Raw genomic sequence first — 26,323 nt, 5'->3', positions numbered from 1 at the left:
GGCCATGGCATATGGTTTACATCGTTTTCATGCTCATCAAACATTCCGTGACCATTTGTGCCCTATGGATGAGGTCATTGTCATCCTATGGGGCATAGCCATGGTAGCCAAAACAATGTCCTGTTCAGCATTTTTATACATAACCCTAAGCATGACGGGCTGTTTATTGCTTAATTAACACAGGAACCACACCTGTGTGGAAGCACCTGTTTTCAATATACTTTTGTGTCCCTCATTTACTCAAGTGTTTCCATTACTTTGGCTGTTGCCTGTATCTTTGTGAGAGTAAGTGAATTATGATTGCATGTGTGTCTGTGTGTGTATACAATAGGCAGGATTCCATTGACCCAGGTTTATTCGACAAAAACAATGTCGCAACATTGTGACGTGTAATGGAAACATGAGACATTTCTAAAGACATTTTAAACGGTTCGACAGCGGTGGATTTTTATTTAGTCAAACGTCATTTATTGTTTAAGATTATGGTCAAAACACTTTTGAAAAAATGATGATTGCCGAATAATTTTTGAAGGTATGCAAGGAGCGAGATGTCACCTCGTAACTATAAAACTCCATTCACAATATGCATCAAAATGTGTATGAGTATGCTGATGGACACCCCGACACCCCTAACCACGGCTCTGGCTGTTCTCTGTGACTGATAGAGGCCCTCTCCTCCCGCTGACATTTTGGCCCTCTCACTACAGTGGAAGTCAATTGAATTTTATGTTATTTTGACTACAGGCCTGTTGTAGAACATGAAGCCTCTAAGCCTGACCCCACCGCTTTATACCCCTGACCCCGACCATCCCACCCCTAACACACTGTCATTGTTACTCCTCACGAGTTCCGGGGTGACTGAGGTAAAATCAAAGAATAAGAAAGAGAGTTAAGACTGTTCCTACCTTCACTCTGTACCAGCACAACCAAGCAGCAGCAAGTGATAATGCAAGAAACACCTAAACTTCCCCTGTTGACTTCCTACTCTCTCTTTCCCTCTTGCGTTCTCTTTCTATATATCTACCTAATTATCTCCGCCTCTGCTGATTGACAAATCAATGAACTAGTAAATCATACAAACTACCAATCATATCAATCTATTTCTCTAATCTATTTAGCCATCTACAATATGTAATGAGCCTCGATTAAGATGATCAGTGGTGTCAGTTTAGACAATGTTCACAGTAAAAGTGTAGTTTCCAGATGTAAAATGTAAAGTTGTTTGAACATGTATAGCCTATTTGACTGAAATAAATATTTTATTGCCTAGTTTTGAGACTACATAAGGCATTTTAAGGCAGCATAGTAACTTCAAAATATAACTCAGAAAATCCTAATTAATTTAGTTATTAACTTGACCTGATATGACTGTCCCCTGTGGCAAGAAGTGACATCCCAGATAGTCAAATACTAACTAGACAACACATACTAAATGGCTCCTATATAGAGTGCCTTTGGAAAGTATTCAGACCACTTGACTTTTTCCACATTTTGTTACGTTACAGCCTTGTTCTAAAATGTATTAAATCGTTTTTTCCCCTCATCAATCTACACACAATACCCCAAAATGACAAAGCAAAAACACTTTTGTAGCTAATTTATAAAATATAAAAAACTGAAATATGACATTTACATAAGGTCTCAGATCCTTTACTCAGTACTTTGTTGAAGCACCTTTGGCAGTGATTACAGCCTCGAGTCGTCTTGGGTATGCCGCGACAAGCTTGGCACAACTGTATTTGGGGGGTTTCTCCCATTCTTCTCTGCAGATCCATTCAAGCTCGGTCAGGTTGGATGGGGAGTGTTGCATCACAGCTATTTTCAGGTCTCTCCAGAGAAAGGGGTTTAACTGAGGAGTGGCTTCCGTCTGGCCACTCTACCATAAAGGCCTGATTGGTGGAGTGCTGCAGAGATGGTTGTCCTTCTGGAAGGTTCTCCCATCTCCACAGAGGAACTCTAGAACTCTGAGTGACTATCGGGTTCTTGGTCACCTCCCTTTGGCCGGGCGGCAAGCTCTAGGAAGAGTCTTGGAGGTTCCAAACGTCTTCCATTTAAGAATGATGGAGGCCAGTGTGTTCTTGGGGACCTTCAATGCATTAGAAATGTTTTATACCCTTCCCCAGATCTATGCCTCGACACAATCCTGTCTCGGAGCTCTACGGACAATTCCTTCAACCTTGTGGCTTGGTTATTGCACTGGCATGCACTGTCCACTGTGGACATATAGACAGGTGTGTGCCTTTCCAATTCATATATCCTTATGTACATGTTCCTTATCCCCTTACACTGTGTATAAGACAGTAGTTTTGGAATTGTTAGTTAGATTACTTGTTGGTTATCACTGCATTGTCGGAACTAGAAGCACAAGCATTTCGCTACACTCGCATTTAACATCTGCTAACCATGTGTATGTGACAAATAAAATTTGATTTGATTTGATTTGATGTCCAATCAATTGAATTTACCACAGGTGAAATCCAATGAAGTGGTAGAAACATCTCAAGGATAGTCAATGGAAACAGGATGTACTTGAGCTCAATTTCGAGTAACATAGAAAAAGGTCTGAATACTTATAAAAATAAGGTATCTGTTTTTAGTTTTTATTTTACTTCGCAAAATCTAAAAATCTGTTTTCACTTTGTCATTATGGGGTATTTTGTGTAGATTGCTGAGATTTTTAAAAAATTTAATCAATTTTAGAAAAAGGCTGTAACCTAACAAAATGTGGAAAAGGTCAAGGGGTCTGAATACTTTCCAAAGGCACTGTATTATTGATCTAAAAGCGCAGATTGACTCGTTCATTAAATCAGTTTGATTGAATATAATATGGTTTTATGATTTTGTGGTAGAAATACACATTGTTACCAGTTGTACATAAGTTGTTAAAATGAAAATGAGGAGAAGACAAGAGTCAAACATGAAAATCATTTCACAAATCAATTGGAAGAAAAAGCTTATCAACATGTCTCAAAATACTTTCTGTACCACATTTTCACATAGAAAGTGTTAAAGAAAAATGATATGATTATGAACTATTTGTTCCATCTGTTCTGAGACAACATTAAACTTGTTTGTGGATCCGCAGGGTATGTGGGTGCCGCGTATTGAGAGACTGGACCCTCCCCTATGTGAGTTCTTTGATGTGACTTCATTTTGGAGCGCTGGGTGAAGCATTTCCCACACTGTGTGCACTTGTAGGGCTTCTCCCCGGTGTGGACCAGAGCATGTCTGATCAAGTTGCACTGCTGGGTAAAACTCCTGCCACACTGTTCACAGGTGTACGGTTTCTCTCCGGTGTGACTCCGGAGGTGTACTTTGAGCTCGCTGAAACGCTGGAAGCTCTTCCCACAGAAGGTGCAGCTGAAACGCCTCTCGGTGGTGCCGCCCGACCTCCACTGAGTCCTCATTCTCTTCACCATGTTAAAACTACTGTGACTCAGGCTGTATCCAGAGAAGGTGGAGGTGGTGGCCATGTTTGACCCTGTCATGCACTCACTCAATCTCACTGTTGCTTCTGAAGCCCTGTACTGATGCTGCCTTGGCTGTAGAGCTAAACTATTTCCTTCATTATTTGAGTTCAGCCTTTCACTGCTCTGTCCCTCTGGTATCTGTTGTCTAGTCTCATCAGCCAATGTCCTGACATGTCTTGTCATGTGTTTTGCTGCACTGAACATGTTAGCATGTGGTTTCCATATAGAAGAGTGAAGCGATGGCCCTACTTCATCTGTCATAGTAGGAACAGATGACAGCCCACTATGAGATGGGACCATTGAGATATTCTGAGAGTACTCTTCTGTGGAATGAAAGGAGAAATCTGGGTGGCCATCAGGGTCAGTGTCTCTGCCTGGACCCACAGAGGTCCACAGCTGCCCATCAGACTCATCCATTACAAACTGGTCAGATCCTGTCAGGACCGTGGTCTGATCTAACTCCTCCTCTTTCTCATCCTTCACCATCACTAGGTCTAATGAGTCGTCGTCCTCGTCTGGCCGGTGCTGCTCTGTACTGAACACCTCTGTAGATGCGAGCCGGGGTGTTCCTGGTTCCTCTGGACGATCAGAATTTGGGTAATGTTCCACGGAGTCTCTGGGAGATATATTGGGTTGTGTGATGAAGTCCTCATCACAGTGCCGTTGCTCAAAAGATGGTGGTTTCCCAGGCTTGGAACCAGACTCTAATGATTTGGGGATCAACATAAATGAAACATTACAAAAGACCCATAACAGTTGCAAAACATGACTGCTTTTGAACTGACTGTGTGTCCATGCGCTACATATGCCAGAACATAAAACACCCAACCCCAATGCAGCGATTTGGAACGTGCATACCACAACACCCACACAGTCTTCCATAGACAGACTGAGCCGTACCCCTTATGGTCACACCCACCCTCTCCAGTGATCCTGAGCTCTTCCTGAGGGTCAGTCTTCCACACGTCCTCTGCTGTCTCCTCATCTTTGATCAGTATGGGTTCAGTCTCCACTCTCTGCTCCACATCTGTAGGCTGTAACAGGGACTGAGGTTATTACTCTGGACACACAGCATATCTAACCATTTTCATACTCATGAATCACACAAAAGCAATAAAATCTCTTGATAATCCAATATCAGAATTGATCATAGATGTAAAATGTGATGTATCACACCTGGGGTTGAGAGTCTTCTTCAACAGCCAGCTCTTCATCTCTGCACTGTGAGCTACTCCTCTGCCTGTTCAAAACAATCTTGACTGGATATGAAGATCTCTCTGATGCCATGGGGTAAAAACCTGGAAAATAATTGTTTTCAATGAAATATCAGGGATAATCACATATTTTTTTCCCCAGTTGTTCCATGGTGCAATCAAATAGCTCTCAAGAACCCAAGGGGGCATAGCCAGTTTACAGCCAGTCCCCCTTTTGGGTTCTCAGCTGATGGGACGAACCACAGCTGGCTCCATATGAACTACAATTCCGATGCGCTGTTTAATCCCAACACACTGTCTACGCAAATATGCCTCACTTGCCATACGGTTTTGGAAACCTTCAGAACTTAACTTTTATAAGCGAGAAAGAATCTTTCAACTACGAAAGATACACTTACTCTGCGCAGTTTAGCAAAGTTACACCCGATTGTTTTCACACACCGCCTCAGCTACAACACATCCTCACCTCGCTAGACACCACCGATCCATGTTTCATTTTTGTTTTGTCTTGATTATTTACACACCTGGTTTCCATTCCATTAATTATGTTCATTATTTTGTTTGTCATGTGGGTTCTCGTTGTTTGTGCTTTAGTTTATTGTATATGTTCCTTGTTGGAATCTTACCATTTATTGAGTAAATCGTGGATTAGTAATCAGAACTGTGTCCTGCGCCTGAGTCTGCCTTTATTCAATTTTACCAACGGCCTCACAACTAATGGTTATGATTCATTATTCCTGGTAGATACAAAATGTTATGATTGCAGACAGAACCCAGAGGATGGGATGGTGCAATATTGAATTAGTCATATTTTGATAGGGTGCATGCATGGAGATGTCAACGTCAGCCAGAGGTATACCCATGCTGTAGATACAGTGGGGCAAAAAAAGTATTTAGTCAGCCACCAATTGTACAAGTTCTCCCACTTAAAAAGATGAGAGAGGCCTGTAATTTTCATCATAGGTACACTTCAACTATGACAGACAAAATTAGAAATCCAGTGATATCCAGAATATCACATTGTAGGATTTTTAATGAATGTATTTGCAAATTATGGTGGAAAATAAGTATTTGGTAAATAACAAAAGTTTATCTCAATACTTTGTTATATACCATTTGTTGGCAATGACAGAGGTCAAATGTTTTCTGTAAGTCTTCACAAGGTTTTCACACACTGTTGCTGGTATTTTGGCCCATTCCTCCATGCAGATCTCCTCTAGAGCAGTGATGTTTGGGGCTGTTGCTGGGCAACACGGACTTTCAACTCCCTCCAAAGATTTTCAGACGGGCCTGGACATGTACTGGCTTAAGCAGGGGGACACGTCTGGCACTGCAGGATTTGAGTCCCTGGCGGCGTAGTGTGTTACTGATGGTAGGCTTTGTTACTTTGGTCCCAGCTCTCTGCAGGTCATTCACTAGGTCCCCCCGTGTGGTCCTGGAATTTTTGCTCACCGTTCTTGTGATCATTTTGACCCCACGGGGTGAGATCCCCAGATCGAGGGAGATTATCAGTGTCCTTACCTATTGCAGATTCAGTCTTCCCAGCCTGGTGCAGGTCTACAATTTTGTTTCTGGTGTCCTTTGACAGCTCTTTGGTCTTGGCCATAGTGGAGTTTGGAGTGTGACTGTTTGAGGTTGAGGACAGGTGTCTTTTATACTGATAACAAGTTCAAACAGATACCATTAATACAGGTAACGAGTAGAGGACAAAGCAGCCTCTTAAAGAAGAAGTTACAGGTCTGTGAGAGCCAGAAATCTTGCTTGTTTGTAGGTGACCAAATACTTATTTTCCACCATAATTTGCAAATAAATTCATAAAAAATCCTACAATGTGATTTTCTGGATTTTTTTTCTCATTTTGTCTGTCATAGTTGAAGTGTACCTATGGTGAAAATCTATTACCTGTATTAATGGCATCTCTCTCATCTTTTTAAGTGGGAGAACTTGCACAATTGGTGGCTGACTAAATACTTTTTTGCCCCACTGTATACACCTAGCGAACTGAAACGTCATAATACAGCTAGTGCTATCTAAACTTGCGCTGGCAAACAAATCCATTACATTAGCTACCTAAATGTGAAGTACATTTACATTACATTTACATTTAAGTCATTTAGCAGACGCTCTTATCCAGAGCGACTTAACTCAACTGAGGAGTAAAAGAGAATGGAGACTTTTAACTGGGTTTAAAAAAAATACTGTGTTGTGCTTGTTCACGAAGCACTCCTCACAAGCCGTTTGTATGTTTATTTGTTGGTGAGATGAAACTGCCAAAACGCTGAAAGGTATTATTGTACATCAGAATTGCAACACAAGATTTTATTTTTATTTATTACAAAAAACACAAGGAAGGGGTAACATTAAAGTATTAAACATGAAGGACAAACAATACAGCATCAAGACACTATCAAACATGTATCAGTCTTTCCGTAACAGAGCCATCCTTATGTGTGAGGGTGCGTGTGCATGATAGTGATATAAAATATATGTCATAGTTTCCTTTTTCATGATCACAATCTTGTGAAACCCGAACCCTCCAAGATCCCCCCACAGTTCCCCAATAGCTGTCCCTCAACCATTCAAGACCCTCCCACAGCCCCCCGGAAGAAAAATGAAAAATGAATTTCATTCCACACCCCCAAGAACCCACCAATGCACCAACAACCAAGATAATGAACTAAAGAGAAAAAAGGAAAAGACAGAAGAGAACAGCAAACAACAATAATAATAAAACAAAATATTACATTTAAAACAAAGGACATCAAGGACAAATTAAATCATAACATCAATGCCAAATGTATATGTTTGTGTGCATGTCTGGCACTATTACCTGTATGTGTGTGTTCTTGTATGTGTTTATTTGAATGAGAGTGTGTGTATATGCATGTGTACAAACACCTGCACGGCATCAGCCTCAGGCAAACCCGGCATTAGTTGTAAAAACACTGCCACTTAGTGTCATTCAAATGTACTTTTATTATGTTTTATTTTGACTTTTTTCCCCCTTTATCTTTTGACCATCATCCTCTCTCTCCCACTTGTCTCCAATTCCACATACCAACCCTCAGCTTCCCTCAGCCCATCCCATCTATCTCTGCTGGTCACCCTCAGCTTCCCTCAGCCCATCCCATCTATCTCTGCTGGTCACCCTCAGCTTCCCTCAGCCCATCCCATCCCAACCCTCAGCCCATCCCATTTATCTCTGCTGGCCACCCACTTAGTGTTTCTACGCATCACATATCTTTCAACTATGCTATGATGTTTAACGTACAATTTCAATCTATCTAATCGAATAGAATCTACAGATTGCGTGTTGAAGATAAATAATTTTACGAAGAGTATTAGTATATTATTAATTGACTGACCCGGTCTCTCCAGATCACCTAACAGTACTATTTCTAGGGTCAATTGTAGATCAATGCTAGGTATTTTCAGCCATTCCTGAACCTGAGACCAGAAACAAGCTACCTGAGGGCAATACCAAAAGAAATGGTCTATTGATTCTGTGTCCTCACAACAAAATCTGCAGAGCTTCGATGATTTTATGACCCAAATATTCAACATTTTGTTGTTGGCAAGAATTCTATGTAATAATTTTAGCTGAAAAGCACAAAGTTGTATATATCAACTCATACACCCTGTACCATGGAATCGGTACATCAAAAATCTCTTCCCAACTATTTTGCAATCTGTATGGCACAGTTGTCAACATCCTGGTCCTCAAATGAAACTGGTATACTTTCCTATTTATGCTATTTTTATTCCTCCGCCAGTTTTGATTCTTTATATTGGGCAAACAGACCAGTTCCCTACCTCCTCCCGCTGCCACCCGCCTCCTCCATTTTTGGGGCAATGCTGTAATCAATTGGTTGTACTCTTGGATTGAGCAGACCTTCCCGTACAATTCTGATAACTCCATGAAGGACATAACTCTACCATTACAATTTACAATATCATTTAAGAACAAAATACCCCTTTCAAACATCTTTCCCATAAATACAGGTATTTTATCAACCAGCACATTTAATTCAGCCATAATATTTGTTGTAATATTTGTTCTATCTTTTCAGGGGGATGAAAATGAAATTGTGGCCAGCTTTGCAATGCTTGTTTGAAAAAGACAGATACTTTGAAAAAGGTATCATTTTCAATTAATCGAAAATGAGACATGGCAAACTGCACAAAGGCAAAAAGGCCATTTCTAAACAATGGATTAACTTTTCTTATTAGTCTACTTGAGAACCATTTAGGGTTCAAATAAAACTTTTGAATGAGTGAAGCTTTTAGAGAGAGGTTTAGTGCTTTTATATTTAATAATCTCAACCCACCCAATTCATATTCATTATATAGATAGGCTTGTTTTATTTTGTCTGGTTTTAGCGTCCCAGATAAAGCAAATGTTTTTTTGCTCATATGATTTGAAAAACGAATCATCAGGACTAGGCAGCGCTAAAAGTAAGTGAGTAAACTGAGATATGATTAAGGACTTAATCAGGCCAATTTTTCCATATATAGACAAGTATTTACCTCTCCATGGTTGCAGGATCTTGTCTATTTTTACAAGTTTTCTATTGAAATTCATTGTGGAGAGCTTATTTATATATTTTGTGATATGAATACCCAAGTATGTCTACTTCACCATCAGCCCATTTTATAGGTAAGCTGCAGGGTAATGTAAAAGTTGTATCTTTTAAGGGTCCAATAGGTTTTAGTCCAGAGAGTACAGAAAAGTTATCTAGATTTTAATGAGACATTGCAGGGATCTAGCTTGCGGACTTGACATAAGACTTGAGTCATCGGCATACATGGACACCTTTGTTTTTAAGCCTTGGATTTCTAATCCTCTAATTTTGTTTTTAGATCTGATTTTAATAGCTAGCATTTTGATGGCAATAAGAATAGATATGGTGACAGTGAACACCCTTGTTTAACTCCTCTTGACAATTCAAAACTCTGAGCAGGAGCCGTTATTTACTATTTTACACCTGGGGTTGCTATACATTCTTTTTACCCATTTTATTTACACTGCTCAAAAAAATAAAGGGAACACTTAAACAACACGATGTAAATCAAAGTCAATCACACTTCTGTGAAATCAAACTGTCCACTTAGGAAGCAACACTGATTGACAATAAATTTCATATGCTGTTGTGCAAATGGAATAGACAACAGGTGTAAATAGGCAATTAGCAAGACACCCCAAATAAAGGAGTGGTTCTGCAGGTGGTGACCACAGACCACTTCTCAGTTCCTATGCTTCCTGGCTAATGTTTTGGTCACTTTTGAATGCAGGCGGTGCTTTCACTGTAGTGGTAGCATGAGACGGAGTCTACAACCCACACAAGTGGCTCAGGTAGTGCAGCTCATGCAGGATGGCACATCAATGCGAGCTGTGGCAAGAAGGTTTGCGGTGTCTGTCAGCGTAGTGTCCAGAGCATGGAGGCGCTACCAGGAGACAGGCCAGTACATCCGGAGACGTGGAGGCGGCCGTAGGAGGGCAACAACCCAGCAGCAGTACCGCTACCTCCGCATTTGTGCAAGGAGGAGCACTGCAAGAGCCCTGAAAAATGACCTCCAGCAGGCCACAAATGTGCATGTGTCTGCTCAAACGGTCAGAAACAGACTCCATGAGGAGGGTCCAACGTCCAGAGGTGGGGGTTGTGCTTACAGCCCAACACCGTGCAGGACGTTTGGCATTTGCCAGAGAACACCAAGATTGGCAAATTCGCCACTGGCGCCCTGTGCTCTTCACAGATGAAGGCAGGTTCACACTGAGCACATGTGACAGACGTGACAGAGTCTGAAGACGCCGTGGAGAACGTTCTGATGGCTGCAACATCCTCCAGCATGACTGGTTTGGCGGTGGGTCAGTCATGGTGTGGGGTGGCATTTCTTTGGGGGGCCGCACAGCCCTCCATGTGCTCGCCAGAGGTAGCCTGACTGCTATTAGGTACCGAGATGAGATCCTCAGACCCATTGTGAGACCATAAGCTGGTGCGGTTGGCCCTGGGTTCCTCCTAATGCAAGACAATGCTAGACCTCATGTGGCTGGAGTGTCAGCAGTTCCTGCAAGAGGAAGGCATTGATGCTATGGACTGCCCCGCCCGTTCCCCAGACCTGAATCCAATTGAGCACATCTGGGACATCATGTCTCACTCCATCCACCAACACCACGTTGCACCACAGACTGTCCAGGAGTTGGCGGATGCTTTAGTCCAGGTCTGGGAGGAGATCCCTCAGGAGACCATCCGCCAACTCATCAGGAGCATGCCCAGGCGTTGTAGGGAGGTCATACAGGCACGTGGAGGCCACACACACTACGGAGCCTCATTTTGACTTATTTTAAGGACATTGCATGAAAGGTGGATCAGCCTGTAGTGATTTTCCACTTTCATTTTGAGTCCAGACCTCCATGGGTTGATACATTTGATTTCCATTGATAATTTTTGTGTGATTTTGTTGTCAGCACATTCAACTATGTAAAGAAAAAAGTATTTAATAAGAATATTTCATTCATTCAGATGTAGGATGTGTTATTTTAGTGTTCCCTTTATTTTTTTTGAGCAGTGTATAGGAGAATTACCGAAATTAAAAAAATTCAGGCATTTATAAATAAAATCCTGTCTTACTTTATCAAATGCCTTTTCAAAACCCGGTATAAATACCATTCCTGGCTTCTTATATGTTTCATGATGTTCTATTATTTCTAGTAGTTGTCGTATATTATCTCCAATGTATCGTCCATGTAAAAAACCTGTCTGATCAGGATGAACAATACCTGGTAAAATCCTTTTAATTCTGAGTGCTATGCATTTTGCTAGTATTTTTGCATCACAACATTTGTTCAAGTCTAAAATGTTAGTGCTATGCATTATGTTTCAGGCATGAATTTTCTTACGATACTAACAATTTTCATATTGATTTTATTATTATCTTAATGATACATACGTTCAACCTTTTGGCAGGTATCTCGCTACATAAATGCACCTCAGGTGGCAGCCAGCTTTGTGAATAGACCACAATATTTAACATTTCCATATATTGCAGGGATGGGCAACTTTGATGTGGTGGGGGATACAAAAACTCTGAACTCATAATGAGGGGCTGCAGTGGCTGGTGGGTCTGCGTATCCACATCCACACATGCAGTTAGCATCCTCTATCTCATTCCGTCAGTAGAGGATGCCTGGTTATTCTTTGAAAGTGGTTTCCTCACCATCTTAAATAAGCATGCCACTTTCAAAAAATGTAGAACCAGGAACAGATATAGCCCTTGGTTCACTCCAGACCTGACTGCCCTTGACCAGCACAAAAACATCCTGTGGCGTACTACATTAGCATCGAATAGCCCCCGTGATATGCAACTTTTCAGGAAAGTTAGGAACCAATATACACACGCAGTTAGGAAAGCAAAGGCTAGGTTTTTCAAACAGAAATTTGCATCCTGTAGCACAAACTCCAAAAAGTTCTGGGACACGGTAAAGTCCATGGAGAATAAGAGCACCTCCTCCCAGCTGCCCACTGCACTGAGGCTAGGAAACACTGTCACCACCGATAAATCCACGATAATTGAGAATTTCAATAAGCATTTTTCTACTGCTGGCCATGCTTTCCACCCGGCTACAGTCAACAGCCCTGCACCTCCCACAGCAACTTGCCCAAGCCTCCCCATTTCTCCTTCACCCAAATCCAGATAGCTGATGTTCTGAGAGAGCTGCAAAATCTGGACCCCTACAAATCAGCCGGGCTAGACAATCTGGACCCTCTCTTTCTAAGATTATCTGCCGACATTGCTGCAACCCCTATTACTAGCCTGTTCAACCTCTCTTTAGTATTGTCTGAGATCCCCAATGATTGAAAAGTTGCCGCGGTCATCCCCCTCATCAAAGGGGGTGACACGCTAGAACCAAACTGCTACAGACCTATATCTATCCTACCATGCCTTTCTAAGGTCTTCGAAAGCCAAATTTAACAAACAGATCACCGACCATTTCGAATCCCACCGTAACTTCTCCGCTATGCAATCTGGTTTCCGAGCTGGTCATGGGTGCACCTCAGCCACACAAGGTCCTAAACGATATCATAACCGCCATCGATAAGAGACAGTACTGTGCAGCTGTATTCATCAACCTGGCCAAGGCTTTCGACTCTGTCAATCACCACATTCTTATCGGCAGACTCAGCAGCCTTGGTTTCTCAAATGACTGCCTCGCCTAGTTCACCAACTACTTCTCAGACAGAGTTCAATGTGTCAAATCGGGCCTGTTGTCCGGACCTCTGGCAGTCTCTATGGGAGTGCCACAGGGTTCAATTCTCGGGCCAACTCTCTTCTCTGTACAAATCAACGATGTCACTCTTGCTACTGGTGATTCCCTGATCCACCTCTACGCAGATGACACCATTCTGTATACCTCTGGCCCTTCTTTGGACACTGTGTTAACTAACCTCCAGACGAGCTTCAATGCCACACAACTCTCCTCCCGTGGCCTCCATGCTCTTCAACCGATCGCTGCCTAAACCTGCCCGCCCGTCCAGTATCACTACTCTGGACGGTTCTGACGGACAGTTCTGACTGAATATGTGGACAACTACAAATACCTAGGTGTCTGGTTAGACTGTAAACTCTCCTTCCAGACTCACATTAAGGATCTCCAATCCAAAATAAAATTTGGAATTGGCTTCCTATTTCGCAACAAAGCATCCTTCACTCATGCTGCCAAACATACCCTTGTAAAACTGACCATCCTACCGATCCTCGACTTCGGCGATGTCATTTACAAAATAGCCTCCAACACTCTACTCAGCAAATTGGATGCAGTCTATCACAGTGGCATCGTTTTGTCACCAAAGCCCATATACTACCCATTACTGCGACCTGTACGCTCTCGTTGGCTGGCCCTCGCTTCATACTCGTCACCAAACCCACTGGCTCCAGGTCATCTATAAGTCTTTGCTAGGTAAAGCCCCACCTTATCTCAGCTCACTGGTCACCATAGCAGCACCCACTTGTAGCATGCGCTCCAGCAGGTATATTTCACTGGTCACCCCCAAAGCCAATTCCTACTTTAGCCGCCTTTCCTTTCAGTTCTCTGCTGCCAATGACTGGAACGAACTGCAAAAATCACTGAAGCTGGAAACTCATATCTCCCTCAATAACTTTAAGCACCAGCTGTCAGAGCAGCTCAAAGATCACTGCACATGCACATAGCCCATCTGTAAATAGCCCATCCAACTACCTCATCCCCAAACTGTTATTTATTTTGCTCCTTTGCACCCCAGTATCTCTACTTGCACACTCATCTTCTGCACATCTATCACGCCGGTGTTTAATTGCTATATTGTAATTATTTTTTCCACCCTGGCCTATTTCTTGCCTTATCCTACCTCATTTGCACACACTGTATATATATTTTTTTCTATTGTATTATTGACTGTATGTTTGTTTATTCCATGTGTAACTCTGTGTTGTTGTTTGTGTCGCACTGCTTTGCTTTATCTTGGCCAGGTCGCATTTGTAAATAGCCTACCTGGTTAAATAAAGGTTAAATAAATTTAAAAAATTGCATTTTTTTTGCCATAGGGTGGAGAGAAATGTTTGGCGTTTTTAATATGATATATGAGCGAGAGTGACGAACAAAATCAATGCAGATTCCATCGGTAATTCAACCATGATTACTACAAGTTTATACAGGCTCTTATGGGAAAAGATTGCAGTCAGAGTGCAGTATAACTGTAGTTAGAATGCGGTATAACTGCAGTATGCTGCAAATGCTGTGAACAAAATAGCACTTTTTTTTACTGCAGTAATTTTGCAGTTCAACTGCAGTTATTCTGCAATTACTGCACACAAAATACCACAGTTGACAGCAGTTACTGCACTTTTACTGCAGTTTCAAAACTGCAATCTTCTTTTCTAAGTTGCTGGCTAGACTAATTTACCAGTCTAAAAAAATGTTAGCTGACATGGGCTGATTGAGGTACTGTCAGTGACTGACATAAGATAACTGTTGATGCACAACTCAATTTCACCTTGTGTATTGTACTATTCTAACTCTTCAACAGTAAATTGAGACCCCGCGAGTTGCCCATCCCTGGTCTATTGAATGTGCTAGCAATCAAATTACCATGAATAAGACGTCATCAACTACCTTTTCTCCTGACTCGTTGTGTTTTCTTCAGCTCGCTCTCCATCACTTGACACTTCCTTTTCAGTAAATCAATATCTCGCTGGCTTTGGGTCATTTCCAAACGTATAACAGCACAGCTATCATCTACACGTTGGTTTATTTCTGCTACAGCTGCTTTAGCTAAAACCTCCATTAAGGAGACCAACTGCGCCTGAAAATTGCAGCTGGCCATCTTGTTCAGCCAGTATTCTCTGTGATTAAGTAAATAGTCTACAAATCTCGAGCCAATGTGCAATAAACAATCCCGGTAATATCAATTTCTCACACTATGGTAAATGTTATTTGCCCAATTTGGCATTTGTTAAGAGATCGATTGAAGCAATAGATGTTGATCAATTCCAACAATGTTCAAAAGGGAGATACGTGCGCAATCGCACTTCCGTTCAACTTGTGACGTAAGTATTTATTACCGTAAATATGAGACCGCAAAAGCCCTTCAAAATGGGCAGAGTTTAGCACTGGCAAGTGAAATACCAAGTGTATAGGACAGCCATATCTATCGACCAAAAAAATGATACGTTAAAGTCCAGTGGCTCACATGGTTAGAACTGCATAAAAGGTTATATGCATTTATAATGCAATATTTAAATGTATAATGCACAACACACTGTGATAAAATACAAAAACACTTTATTGAACCATTATTCAAAGTTATGGTTCCTTATGAGTATAATAATGCCTTTATAAAGAATTGAACACAGGTGTCAGGAAATTGTTAAACATTTAAAATATTGCCATCTCTGTTGTCATCCACACAACCTAATGAAACCATTCTGAAAATGTGGTATATTATTTATTAAAGGGATATAACTTGTTTGACACAGCTGGGGATCAAGGACAATAATCTAGTTTAATGTAAACTTAAAATAATATGCATTATAGCTGATTTACATTGAGGTTCTTCACTTGTACGTGTTTTTAAGGCACGTACATATATAAGTAGAGGTATTAGATATAAAGAGTATGCATATTAGATAGTGTGTAGAAGATAACATTGATGGAGCTGCCTGAGAGAATATGCATACGATTACAGTAGTACTGACATATCCGTGTGAGACTTAGTTAATTATGATTAGATGTATATGGAGCAGTGTGTGTATACAATGGACTGTGTGTGTACACTGGGTGGTTATTCTCTCCAGGAGAGGAAGTAGAGCTGGCCCAGTGCATCGCCACACACCAGTTCACTGGAGCAGTGTGGGTTCAACTCCAAGACCATAACAGGACCCACACACACACCTGTACAGAGTTAGAGAGAGAGGGAGTGTAAGCATATATAAACAAAAGGTGCATTGGTCTGACTTTTCATCCATTCTTGATGAAATCATTTGAGTGTGTGGAAACTGATGAGTTAAAATGACATGAACCTGTTTCTTGGTGTTTCTGTCCCACAGTTTTGTCATGGGATGCTGAGATCATCGTGCTGTTGTTGAGTCACAGTACACTGATCCTGTCACTGTGTGCCTAGGGAAAATCAATCTTCAGTTTCATCAGAGGAAAAGGGAGAGCTCTTACAGGTTTCTTGCTGCTCCAGGAGTTGATGTTTGGTGGCTGCTTGAACCACGTTTCCCTTGGAATCTCCACACACAACCAACTCTGGAGACAGGACACAAATTACAGTACAGTTAATAAATTATTCATATAACAATTTGTTTACAGATGCTTCACAATATGTATCAAAATGTGTATGATTATGCTGATGGTCACCCTGACACCCCAAACCATGGCTCTGGCTGTTATCTGTGACTGATAAGAGCACATCTCCTCCCTGCATCTTGTGGCTATTTTTGCCTTCTCATGAAAGCGGACGTCAATTGAACTGTACGTCGTTCTGACTGCAAGCCTGTCGTAGATCATGAACCTTCTGAGCCTGACCCCACCACGTCCCCAAAAACCCCTGACCTCTACCATTCCACCCCTAACACACCGTTACTGTTACTCCTCTCAAATTTCAGAGTGAGTTTGAGGTATAAACAAGAATGAGAAAGAGTAAGAAAAAGAGTTAAACTATTCCTTACCTTCACTCTGCACCGGCACAACCAAGCAGCAGCAAGCGTTGATGTAAGAAACCACTAAACTTCCCCTATTGACTTCCTGAGTTTCTCTCTTTCTCTTTCTCTCTCCCCCATTATCTCTGCCTCTGGCAAATCAATGAAACAGAAAATTCTTCAAACTACCAATCAATTTCTCTCATCTATTTAGCAATATACAGCATCTAATGACCTTTGATTTAGATGACCAGTTTTATACAGTACCTGTCATGCCCTGACCATAGAGAGCCATTGTTTCTCTATGGTATAGTAGGTCAGGGCGTGAATAGGGGGTGATATAGTATTTCTATGTCTATGTTGTGTTCTAGTTTCATTTTCTATGTTGGTGTTTTGTATGATTCCCAATTAGAGGCAGCTGGTAATCTTTGTCTCTAATTGGGGATCATATTTAAGTCGTTATTTTTCCCACCTGTGTTTGTGGGATCTTGTTTATGATTAGTTGCCTGTTAGCACTTCATTGACTTCGTTCATTCTTTATTGTTTTGTGCGTTTCACTAGATAAATATGTGGAAACCATATCACGCTGCACCTTGGTCCGATGATTCTTACAACGAACGTGACAGTACCAGTGGTGTCAGCTTAAATAAGTGTGTCGTTTCCAGATTTAAAATCTAAATTTGTATGAACATGTATAGCCTATTACACTGAAACAAAAAAAATGTTGTCTAGTTTTGAGAAGACATACTTAACATTTTAAGGCAGCAGAATAACTTCAAAATCTAACCGAAAATCAAGTTGAATTGAGTTATTAATTAACCTGACCTGATATGAGACTGTCCCTTGTGGCAAGACGTGACATTCCAGATAGTCAGACACTACCTAGACAATACAGACTAAATTACTCCTACATATTATTCATCTAAAAGCACAGATTGTACTTTCTGGAGAAATGTCCTCTGGTCTGATGAAACAAAAATAGAACTGTTTGGCCATAATGACCATTGTTATGTTTGGAGGAAAAAGGGGGAGGCTTGCAAGCCGAAGAACACCACCCCAACTGTGAAGCAAGGGGGTGGCAGCATCATGTTGTGGGGGTGTTTTGCTGCAAGAGTGACAGGTGCACTTCACAAAATAGATGGCATCATGAGGGAGGAAATATATATTGAAGCAACACAAGCTACTCAAGACATCTGTCAGGAAGTTAAAGCTTGGTTGCAAATGGGTCTTCCAAATGGACAATAAATAATAAAACCCAACTTTGAGAAATTATCACCAGACCATGTTTCTCTCAATCACGGGAGTACAAAGGTTGTAGACCATTGCTGAATCTTTTAACCATACCACGTGGTTAAACTCTTAGACTATCGAACAAGTCTTTGATATTAATTACTAGTCTGCAGCAAGGAATTTGATATCATTGAACGCGAAGAAGGACAACCGCCGAAACATCCATTCCATTACGAACATGAATGAATGCCACTCTGAACGATTCATTATAACCACAACAGAGAGAGAGAAACGGACAATTCTACAAAAGAAACAAACTTTTCAACAGCGATCAAGACGAGACACTGGGCGTAAATATATATATTGATTGCAATTGTTCCCGAATGAGTGAGCATTCATGCGTAAAGGATTAGCATTTCAATTGTTATAATTATCAACTCTGTAGTGACTTCTCAACTGACCATCCTACCGATTCTCGACTTCGGCGATTTCATTTACAAAATAGCCTCCAACAGTCTACTCAACAAATTGGACGCAGTCTATCACAGTGCCATCCTTTTTGTCACCAAAGCCCCATAAAAGCCCCATATACTACCCACCACTGTGACCTGTACGCTCTCGTTCGCTGGCCCTCGCTTCATACATCTACAAGTCTCTGCTTGGTAAAGCCCCGCCTTATCTCAGCTCACTGGTAGCAGCACCCACTCATAGCACGCGCTCCAGCAGGTATATCTCACTGGTCACCCCCAAAGCCAATTCTTCCTTTGGCCGCCTTTCCTTCCAGTTGTCTGCTGCCAATGACTGGAACGAACTGCAAAAATCACTGAAGCTGGAGACTCATATCTCCCTCACTACCTTCAAGCACCAGCTGTCAGAGCAGCTCACAGATCACTACAACTGTACATAGCCCAACTACCTCATCCCCAAACTGTTATATATTTTGCTCCTTTGCACCCCAGTATCTCTACTTGCACATTCATCTTCTGCACATTTACCATTCCAGTGTTTAATTGCTATATTGTAATTACTTTGCCACCATGGCCTATTTATTGCTTTACATCCCTCATCCTACCTCATTTGCACACACTGTATAGACTTTTTCTACTGCATTATTGACAGTATGTTTATTTATTCCATGTGTAACTCTGTGTTGTTGTATGTGTCGAACTGCTTTGCTTTATCCTGGCCAGGTCGCAGTTGTAAATGAGAACTTGTTCTCAACTAGCCTACCTGGTTAAATAAAGGTGAAATAAAAAAAATGGTAAAAGGTGATGTACCACACATTGCGTTGAGAGACCTCTTCAACAGACATCTCGCTGTCTCTACATATCTGTGCTGTACTCCTTTGCTTGTTCAAAACAATCTCGACTGGATATGAAGATCTCTTTGATGCCACGTGGTAAAAACCTGGAAAATAACTGTATTCAGTGAAATATTAGGGCTATTCACACATTCTTGTTTTGCACATGCAATCAATATTATAATGAATAATAACACAACTACCTTTTCATCTGCGTGTTTTCTTCAGCTCGCTCCCCATCATTCGACACTTCCTTTTCAGTACATCAATATCTCACTGGCTTTGGGTCATTTCCAAACGTATAACAGCACAGCTATCATCTACACGTTGGTTTACTGCTGCTTTAGCCAATACCTCCATAATGGATAATAACTGCAGCTGAAAATTGCAGCCCACCATATTGTCCAGCCTAAAATATATTTTTATTCTTTATTTGAAGTAAAAAGTCTACAATTTCCAAGCTAATGAGCAATAAACAGTTCGTAGAAGTTGCTAAATGACAACAATGTAGTGAAGTGGGAGATGCATGAGCAATTGCAATCACACTTCCGTTCAACTCACGATGCAACTATTTATTACCATAAATATGAGACTACAACAGACGTTGAAAATTCTTAGAACTAGTACTGGAAAGGCAAATACTGTACCAGACTATATTCTAGTCTGAATTTACAGCGTAGGGTAGCCATCTCTATTGACTAAAAAATAAGACGCTTTAATATCTGAATAAGTTCATCAGAATTTACCCCATGGCAATGGCTCACATGGTTATCAATCATAAAAGGCTATAGATGCATAATGCACGACACTGTGGTGAAACGTAAAATACAGAAACACTTCAGCCATTCATAAAAACTAGTGCTTTATATATGATCAAATATTGTCATTTCCATTCTCATGAACACAAGCTAAAGAAACCTGTCTGAAAATGTGGTATGGTATTTATTAAAGGAGAGAAAAAGGTAGAACTGATGAGACACGCTGTACCAAAATAAATGAATGTCGGGAATCAATGCAATTGCACATTAGATGAGGCCTTCTCAGTAGGAGGAGCCTAGTATTTCTTGCTTGCGGCATTCAATTAACAAAACAGTACGTTCTAAATACTATGTAATACGATTAGTACACAGTATGTAGTTTACGTAATTGTTACAGAAAAACTATGCAATTATGAACTATTTATTCCATCTGTTCTGAGACAACAATAAACTTGTGTGTGGATCCCCAGGGAATGCGGGTACCACGTATTGAGAGACTGGACCCTCTCCTATGTGAGTTCTTTGATGTGACTTCATTTTGGAGCGCTGGGTGAAGCATTTCCCACACTGTGTGCACTCATACGGTTTCTCCCCGGTGTGGACCAGAGCATGTCTGATCAGGTTGCACTGCTTGGTAAAACTCCTGCCACACTGTTCACAGGTGTACGGTTTCTCTCCGGTGTGACTCCGGAGGTGTACTTTGAGCTGGCAGAGACGCTGGAAGCTCTTCCCACAGAAGGTGCAGCTGAAACGCCTCTCTGTGTTTCCGCCTGATCTCCACTGAGTCCTCATTCTCTTCACCATGTTAAAACTACTGTGACTCAGGCTGTATCCAGAGAAGGTGGAGGTGGTGGCCATGTTTGACCCTGTCATGCACTCACTCAATCTCACTGTTGCTTCTGAAGCCCTGTATTGATGAAGTCTTGGCTGTAGAGCTAAACTATTTCCTTCATTACTTGAGTTCAGCATCTCACTGCTCTGTCCCTCTGGCATCTGTTGTCTAGTCTCATCAGCCATTGTCCTGATATGTCTTTTCATGTGTGCTGCTGCACTGAACATGTTAGCATGTGGTTTCCATATAGAAGAGTGAAGCGATGGCCCCACTTCATCTGTCATAGTAGGAACAGATGGCAGCCCACTATGAGATGGGAAAATGGAGATATTCTGAGAGTACTCTTCTGTGGAATGAAAGGAGAAATCTGGGTGGCCATCAGGGTCAGTGTCTCTGCCTGGACCCACAGAGGTCCACAGCTGCCCATCCGTCTCATCCATAACAAACTGGTCAGGTCCTGCCAGGGCCGTGGTCGGATCTAACTCCTCCTCTTTCTCATCCTTCACCAGCACTAGGTCTAGTGAGTCCTCGTCTGGCCGGTGCTGCTCTGTGTTGAACACCTCTGTAGATGATAGCCAGGGTGTGCCTGGTTCCTCTGGATGATCAGAATTGGGGTAATGTTCCACTGAGTCTCTTGGAGATATATTGGGTTGTGTGATGAAGTCCTCATCACAGAGCTGTTGCTCAAAGGATGGCGGTTTCCCAGGCTTGGAACCAGACTCTAAAGATTTTGGGATCAACATAAAATAAACGTTACAAAAGACCCTTAACAGTTGAAAAACATGACTGCTTTAGAACTGACTGTGTGTCCGTGCGCTAAATATGCCAGGACATAAAACACCCAACCCCAATGTAGCAATTTGTAAAAGTGCACACCACCACACCCACAATATTCCATAGACAGACAGAGCAGTACCCCTTATGGTCACACCCACCCTCTCCAGTAATCCTGAGCTCTTCCTGAGGGTCAGTCTTCCACACCTCCTCTGCTGTCTCCTCATCTTTGATCAGTATGGGTTCAGTCTCCACTCTCTGCTCCACATCTGTAGGCTGTAACAGGGACTGAGGTTATTACTCTGGACACACAGCATATCTAACCCTTTTCATACTCATGAATCACACAAAAGCAGTAAATTCTCTTGATAATCCAATATCAGAATTGATCCAAGATGTCAGGTCTCTGTAATTTTAAAATGTGATGTATCACACCTGGGGTTGAGAGTCCCCTTCAACAGACATCTCACTGTCTCTCCACAGTGAGCTACTATTCTGCTTGTTCGAAACAATCTTGACTGGATATGGAGATCTCTCTGATGCCATGGGGTAAAAACCTGGAAAATCATTATATTCAGTCAAATATTATGGCTATTCACACATTTGGGTTTTGCATATTCAATCAATTTACCACGAATAATAACACAACAACTACCCTTTCGTCTGCGCGTTTTCTTCAGCTCGCTCTCCATCATGTGACACTTCCTTTTCAGTACATCAATATCTCGCTGGCTTTGGGTCATTTCCAAACGTATAACAGCACAGCTATCATCTACGCGTTTGTTTATTTCTGTTACAGCTGCTTTAGCCAATACCTCCATAATGGATACAAACTGAGCCTGAAAATTGCAGCTGGCCATCTTGTCCAGCCCAAATTACAGATGTGTATTCTCTGTGTGAAGTAAATAGCTAATGTGCAATAAACAATCCGTAGATCTTGCTAAATAACAACAATGTAGTGAAGTGTGAGATGAGTGCGCAATTTCAATAGCACTTCCGTTAAACTCTTGACGTAAGTATTTATTACCGTAAATATACGACTGCAACAGCCCTTCAAATTGTTAGAATTAGCACTGGCAAGACAAATACAAGGGTCGATTATAGTCTGCAGATACCGTGTTGGGTAGCTATCTCTATTGACAAAAAAAGAACACGTTTAACTTTCTGAATAAAGAATTCAGATTGTAAAACGCCGTGTTTTTTTTGCCAATAGGTATGGCTACATGTAGGAGAGAGTGCAATGCAGTGGCTCACATGGTTATTAATGCATAAAAAGGCTATCAATACATAATGCATTCCTCACTGTGGTAAAACGTAAAATACAAAAACCCGTTCTTCAACCATTCATAAAAACTCATGAATTATCAAATATTGTCATTAATGTTATCATCTACACTCTTACCGACACAACCTTATGAAACCATTCTGAAAATGTGGTATGGTATTTATTAAAGGCTAGAAAAGGTATTTAACTTTTTTTTAAACCGCAGATGGACTCTTTAATTAAATAAATGTTATTGAATATAACATGTTTTTTATGATTTTGTGGTAGCAATACACAATGTTACCAGGTGTAAATAAATAGGTTAATAAAATAAAAGTGATGATCCGTTAACAGTCAAATATAAAACCATTTCACAAATCAATTAGGAGAAAAATCTTGTCTTAAATGTCCCAAAATATCTTCTTTCCTATATTTTCCCATAGAAAATGCAATTATGTTCCTATTTGATCCATCTGTTCTGAGACTACATTAAACTTCTGCGTGGATCCCCAGGGTATGCGGGTGCCACATATTGAGACACTGCACTCTCTCCTATGTGAGTTCTCTGATGTGACGTCATTTTGGAGCGCTGGGTGAAGCATTTCCCACACTGTGTGCACTCATACGGTTTCTCCCCACTGTGGACCAGAGCATGTCTGATCAGGTTGCACTGCTTGGTGAAACTCTTGCCACACTGTTCACAGGTGTACGGTTTCTCTCCGGTGTGACTTCGGAGGTGTTCTTTGAGCTGCCAGAAACGTTGGAAGCGCTTCCCACAGAAGGTGCAGCTGAAACGCCTCTCGGTGGTGCTGCCAGAACTCCACTGAGTCCTCATTCTCTTCACCATGTTAAAACTACTGCGACTCAGGCTGTATCCTGAGAAGGTGGAGGTGGTGGCCATGTTTGACCCTGTCGTGCACTCACTCAATCTCACTGTTGCTTCTGAAGCCCTGTATTGATGCTGCCTTGGCTGTAGAGCTAAACTATTTCCTTCATTACTTGAGTTCAGCATCTCACTGCTCTGTCCCTCTGGCATCTGTTGTCTAGTCTCATCAGACGATGTTCTGACATGTCTTTTCATGTGTGCTGCTGCACTGAACATGTTAGCATGTGGTTTCACAATAGAATAGTGAAGTGATGGCCCGATATCATGAGATGGGAAAATTGAGATATTCTGAGAGTACTCTTCTGTGGAATGAAAGGAGAAATCTGGGTGGACATCAGGGTCAGTATCTCTGCCTGGATCCACAGACGTCCATAGATGCCCATCAGTGTCATCCATTACAAATTGGTCAGGTCCTGCCGGGACCGTGGTCTGATCCAGCTCCTCCTCTTTCTCATCCTTCACCATCACTAGCTCTAGTGAGTCCTTGCTCTTGGCTGGCCGGTGCTGCTCTGTACTGAACACCTCTGTAGATGCGAGCCGGGGTGTTCCTGGTTCCTCTGGACGATCAGAATTGGGGTAATGTTCCACTGAGTTTTCAGGAGATATGTTGGGTTGTGTGATGAAGTCCTCATCACAGAGCTGTTGCTCAAAGGATGGTGGTTTCCCAGGCTTGGAACCAGACTCTAAAGATTTTAGGATAAAAATAAAATGAACATTACAAAAGACACTTTATGATTTTGTCAATGAGGCCCTTTATCTACTTCCCCAGTCAGATGAACTTGTGGATACAATTTTTATATATCTGTGTCCAGTATGAAGGAAGTTAGAGGTAGTTTGCGAGACAATGTTAACTAGCGTCAGCGCAATGAATGACTGGAAGTCTATGATTATCTACTACTGTAGTATACTAGAAGATACCCAGGGACTTCCAGTCATTGCGCTAATGCTAGTTAGCATTGGCTCGCAAATCTACTTTACCTTCATTCATACTGGATAGAGACAAAAAAAACGGTACCCATGAATTCATCTGACTCTGGGGAAGTAAGGAAAAGGCAAAATTCTGAAGTATTCCTTTAACAGTTGCATACCATGTCTGCTTTAGGACTGACTATGTCTGTACGTTGGCACCTTATATGCTAACATAAAACACAGAACATCAATGTAGCCATTTGGAACGTGCATACCACCACATCAACACATTCTTCCATAGACAGACAGAGCAGTACCCCTTATGGTCACACCCACCCTCTCCAGTGATCCTGATCTCTTCCTGAGGGTCAGTCTTCCACACGTCCTCTGCTGTCTCCTCATCTTTGATCAGTATGAGTTCAGTCTTCACTCCCTGCTCCACATCGGTAGACTAAGAGGGGACTGAGGTTATTACTCTGGAAACACACCATATCTAACCCTTTTCATACTCATAAATCACACAAAAGTACATTATTCTGACGTTACAATAACAGAAATGAATCAATAGGTCAGTTCTCTGTAATTGTAAAAGGTGATGGATCACACCTGGGGTTGAGAGTCCCCTTCAACAGCAGTCTCTCGGTCTCTCCGCTGTGAGCTACTTCTCTGCTTGTTCAAAACAATCTTGACTGGATATGAAGATCTCTCTGATGCCATGGGGTAAAAACCTGGAAAATAATTGTATTCAAATATTCGAGCTACATTTCACACAATTCGGTTTTAAATATGCAATGCATATGAATAACACATCAACTACCTTTTCTCCTGACTCGTCCATGTGTCTTCTTCAGCTCGCTCTCCATCATTTGACACTTCCTTTTCAGTACATCAATATCTCGCTGGCTTTGGGTCATTTCCAAACGTATAACTGCACAGCTATCATCTACACGTTGGTTTATTTCTGCTACAGCTGCTTTAGCTAATACCTCCATAATGGATAATAACTGCGCCTGAAAATTGCTGCTAGCCATCTTGTCCAGCCCAAATTACAGATTTGTATTCTCTGTGTAAGGTAAATGGTCTACAATGTCCAAGCTAATGTGCAATAAACAAACCGTAGATGTTGATAAATGGCAACAATGTCTAATGTCTGAAGTGGAGATGCGTGCGCAATTGCAATCGGACCTCCGTTCAACTCGTGACGTAAGTATTTATTACCGTAAATATGAGACTGCAACAAACCTTCCAACTGTAAGAATTAGCACAGGCAAGACAAATACTGTACCAGGGTTTATTCACGTCTGCATGTAGGGTTGCCATATCTAATAAATTAAAAACGTCTTCTGTTTTAGTCAATTGTTATGGCTACATGTAGGGGAGAGTGCATTGTGCAGTGGCCCACATGCATGGTTATTAATGCATAATGCACTTTGGTAAAACGTAAAATACCAAAACACTTTCTACCATTCATTAAAACTCATGGTTTATATATGATCAAATATTGACATCGAC

The 26,323-nt window shown here is 41.5% G+C and overlaps 4 protein-coding genes across 5 annotated transcripts in view; all 4 read right to left on the bottom strand.

The window, feature by feature from the left end:
* The window catches only part of LOC118402516 (nestin-like), a 53,503-nt gene extending 36,593 nt beyond the window's left edge, over nt 1-16,910 (bottom strand). Inside the window, exon 1 of the mRNA XM_052476660.1 lies at nt 16,889-16,910. The gene's annotated coding sequence lies outside the window, so the exon portion shown is untranslated. The remainder of the gene's footprint in view (nt 1-16,888) is intronic.
* LOC118402515 (zinc finger and SCAN domain-containing protein 2-like) lies at nt 338-15,246 on the bottom strand. Of its 2 annotated transcripts, none has more exons than XM_052476665.1 (4): nt 14,808-15,246; nt 4,647-4,768; nt 4,390-4,504; nt 338-4,174 (listed from the first exon to the last, which is right to left on the bottom strand). In XM_052476665.1, the coding sequence occupies exons 2-4, from the start codon at nt 4,755-4,757 to the stop codon at nt 3,033-3,035; spliced, it is 1,368 nt and encodes a 455-aa protein (XP_052332625.1). In that variant the 5' UTR covers nt 4,758-4,768; nt 14,808-15,246; the 3' UTR covers nt 338-3,032. The 2 variants fall into 2 exon arrangements, with proteins under 2 accessions (XP_052332625.1, XP_035656627.2); XM_035800734.2 differs by having other exon boundaries at nt 14,832-15,246.
* Nucleotides 16,911-20,141: 3,231 nt separating the features above from the next.
* LOC118401923 (zinc finger protein 263-like) lies at nt 20,142-22,730 on the bottom strand. The gene is made up of 4 exons (XM_052476666.1): nt 22,408-22,730; nt 22,188-22,309; nt 21,914-22,028; nt 20,142-21,699 (listed from the first exon to the last, which is right to left on the bottom strand). The coding sequence occupies exons 1-4, from the start codon at nt 22,610-22,612 to the stop codon at nt 20,564-20,566; spliced, it is 1,578 nt and encodes a 525-aa protein (XP_052332626.1). The 5' UTR covers nt 22,613-22,730; the 3' UTR covers nt 20,142-20,563.
* Nucleotides 22,731-22,757: 27 nt separating this feature from the next.
* LOC118401915 (zinc finger protein 34-like) lies at nt 22,758-26,015 on the bottom strand. Its single transcript, XM_035799603.2, has 4 exons — nt 25,629-26,015; nt 25,418-25,539; nt 25,148-25,262; nt 22,758-24,585 (listed from the first exon to the last, which is right to left on the bottom strand). Exons 1-4 carry the CDS (start codon nt 25,840-25,842, stop codon nt 23,501-23,503), a joined length of 1,536 nt encoding a protein of 511 aa, XP_035655496.1. The 5' UTR covers nt 25,843-26,015; the 3' UTR covers nt 22,758-23,500.
* Between the last annotated feature and the right edge of the window lie 308 nt (nt 26,016-26,323).

This window comes from Oncorhynchus keta, chromosome 23 (genome assembly GCF_023373465.1).
Source record: "Oncorhynchus keta strain PuntledgeMale-10-30-2019 chromosome 23, Oket_V2, whole genome shotgun sequence".
In the NCBI taxonomy this organism is placed as follows: domain Eukaryota; kingdom Metazoa; phylum Chordata; class Actinopteri; order Salmoniformes; family Salmonidae; genus Oncorhynchus; species Oncorhynchus keta.
Note: the sequence above shows the minus strand (reverse complement) of the source record. Positions and strands in the feature narration are given on the sequence as shown.

Excerpts from the sequence above, each read along its gene's own strand:
- LOC118401915 (XM_035799603.2), bottom strand. The coding sequence starts at position 25,842 with ATGGCTAGCAGCAATTTTCAGGCGCAGTTATTATCCATTATGGAGGTA. Across the intron at positions 25,540-25,628 it reads TGGACGAGTCAGGAGAAAAG|GTTTTTACCCCATGGCATCA; the intron begins GTAGTTGATGTG and ends ATTATTTTCCAG. Across the intron at positions 24,586-25,147 it reads GATCAGGATCACTGGAGAGG|AGTCTGGTTCCAAGCCTGGG; the intron begins GTGGGTGTGACC and ends TAAAATCTTTAG.
- LOC118401923 (XM_052476666.1), bottom strand. The coding sequence starts at position 22,612 with ATGGCCAGCTGCAATTTTCAGGCTCAGTTTGTATCCATTATGGAGGTA. Across the intron at positions 22,310-22,407 it reads GAAAACGCGCAGACGAAAGG|GTTTTTACCCCATGGCATCA; the intron begins GTAGTTGTTGTG and ends ATGATTTTCCAG. Across the intron at positions 21,700-21,913 it reads GCTCAGGATTACTGGAGAGG|AGTCTGGTTCCAAGCCTGGG; the intron begins GTGGGTGTGACC and ends CAAAATCTTTAG.
- LOC118402515 (XM_035800734.2), bottom strand. The coding sequence starts at position 15,042 with ATGGCCAGCTGCAATTTTCAGGCGCAGTTGGTCTCCTTAATGGAGGTT. Across the intron at positions 4,505-4,646 it reads AAGAAGACTCTCAACCCCAG|CCTACAGATGTGGAGCAGAG; the intron begins GTGTGATACATC and ends TCCCTGTTACAG. Across the intron at positions 4,175-4,389 it reads GCTCAGGATCACTGGAGAGG|AGTCTGGTTCCAAGCCTGGG; the intron begins GTGGGTGTGACC and ends CCAAATCATTAG.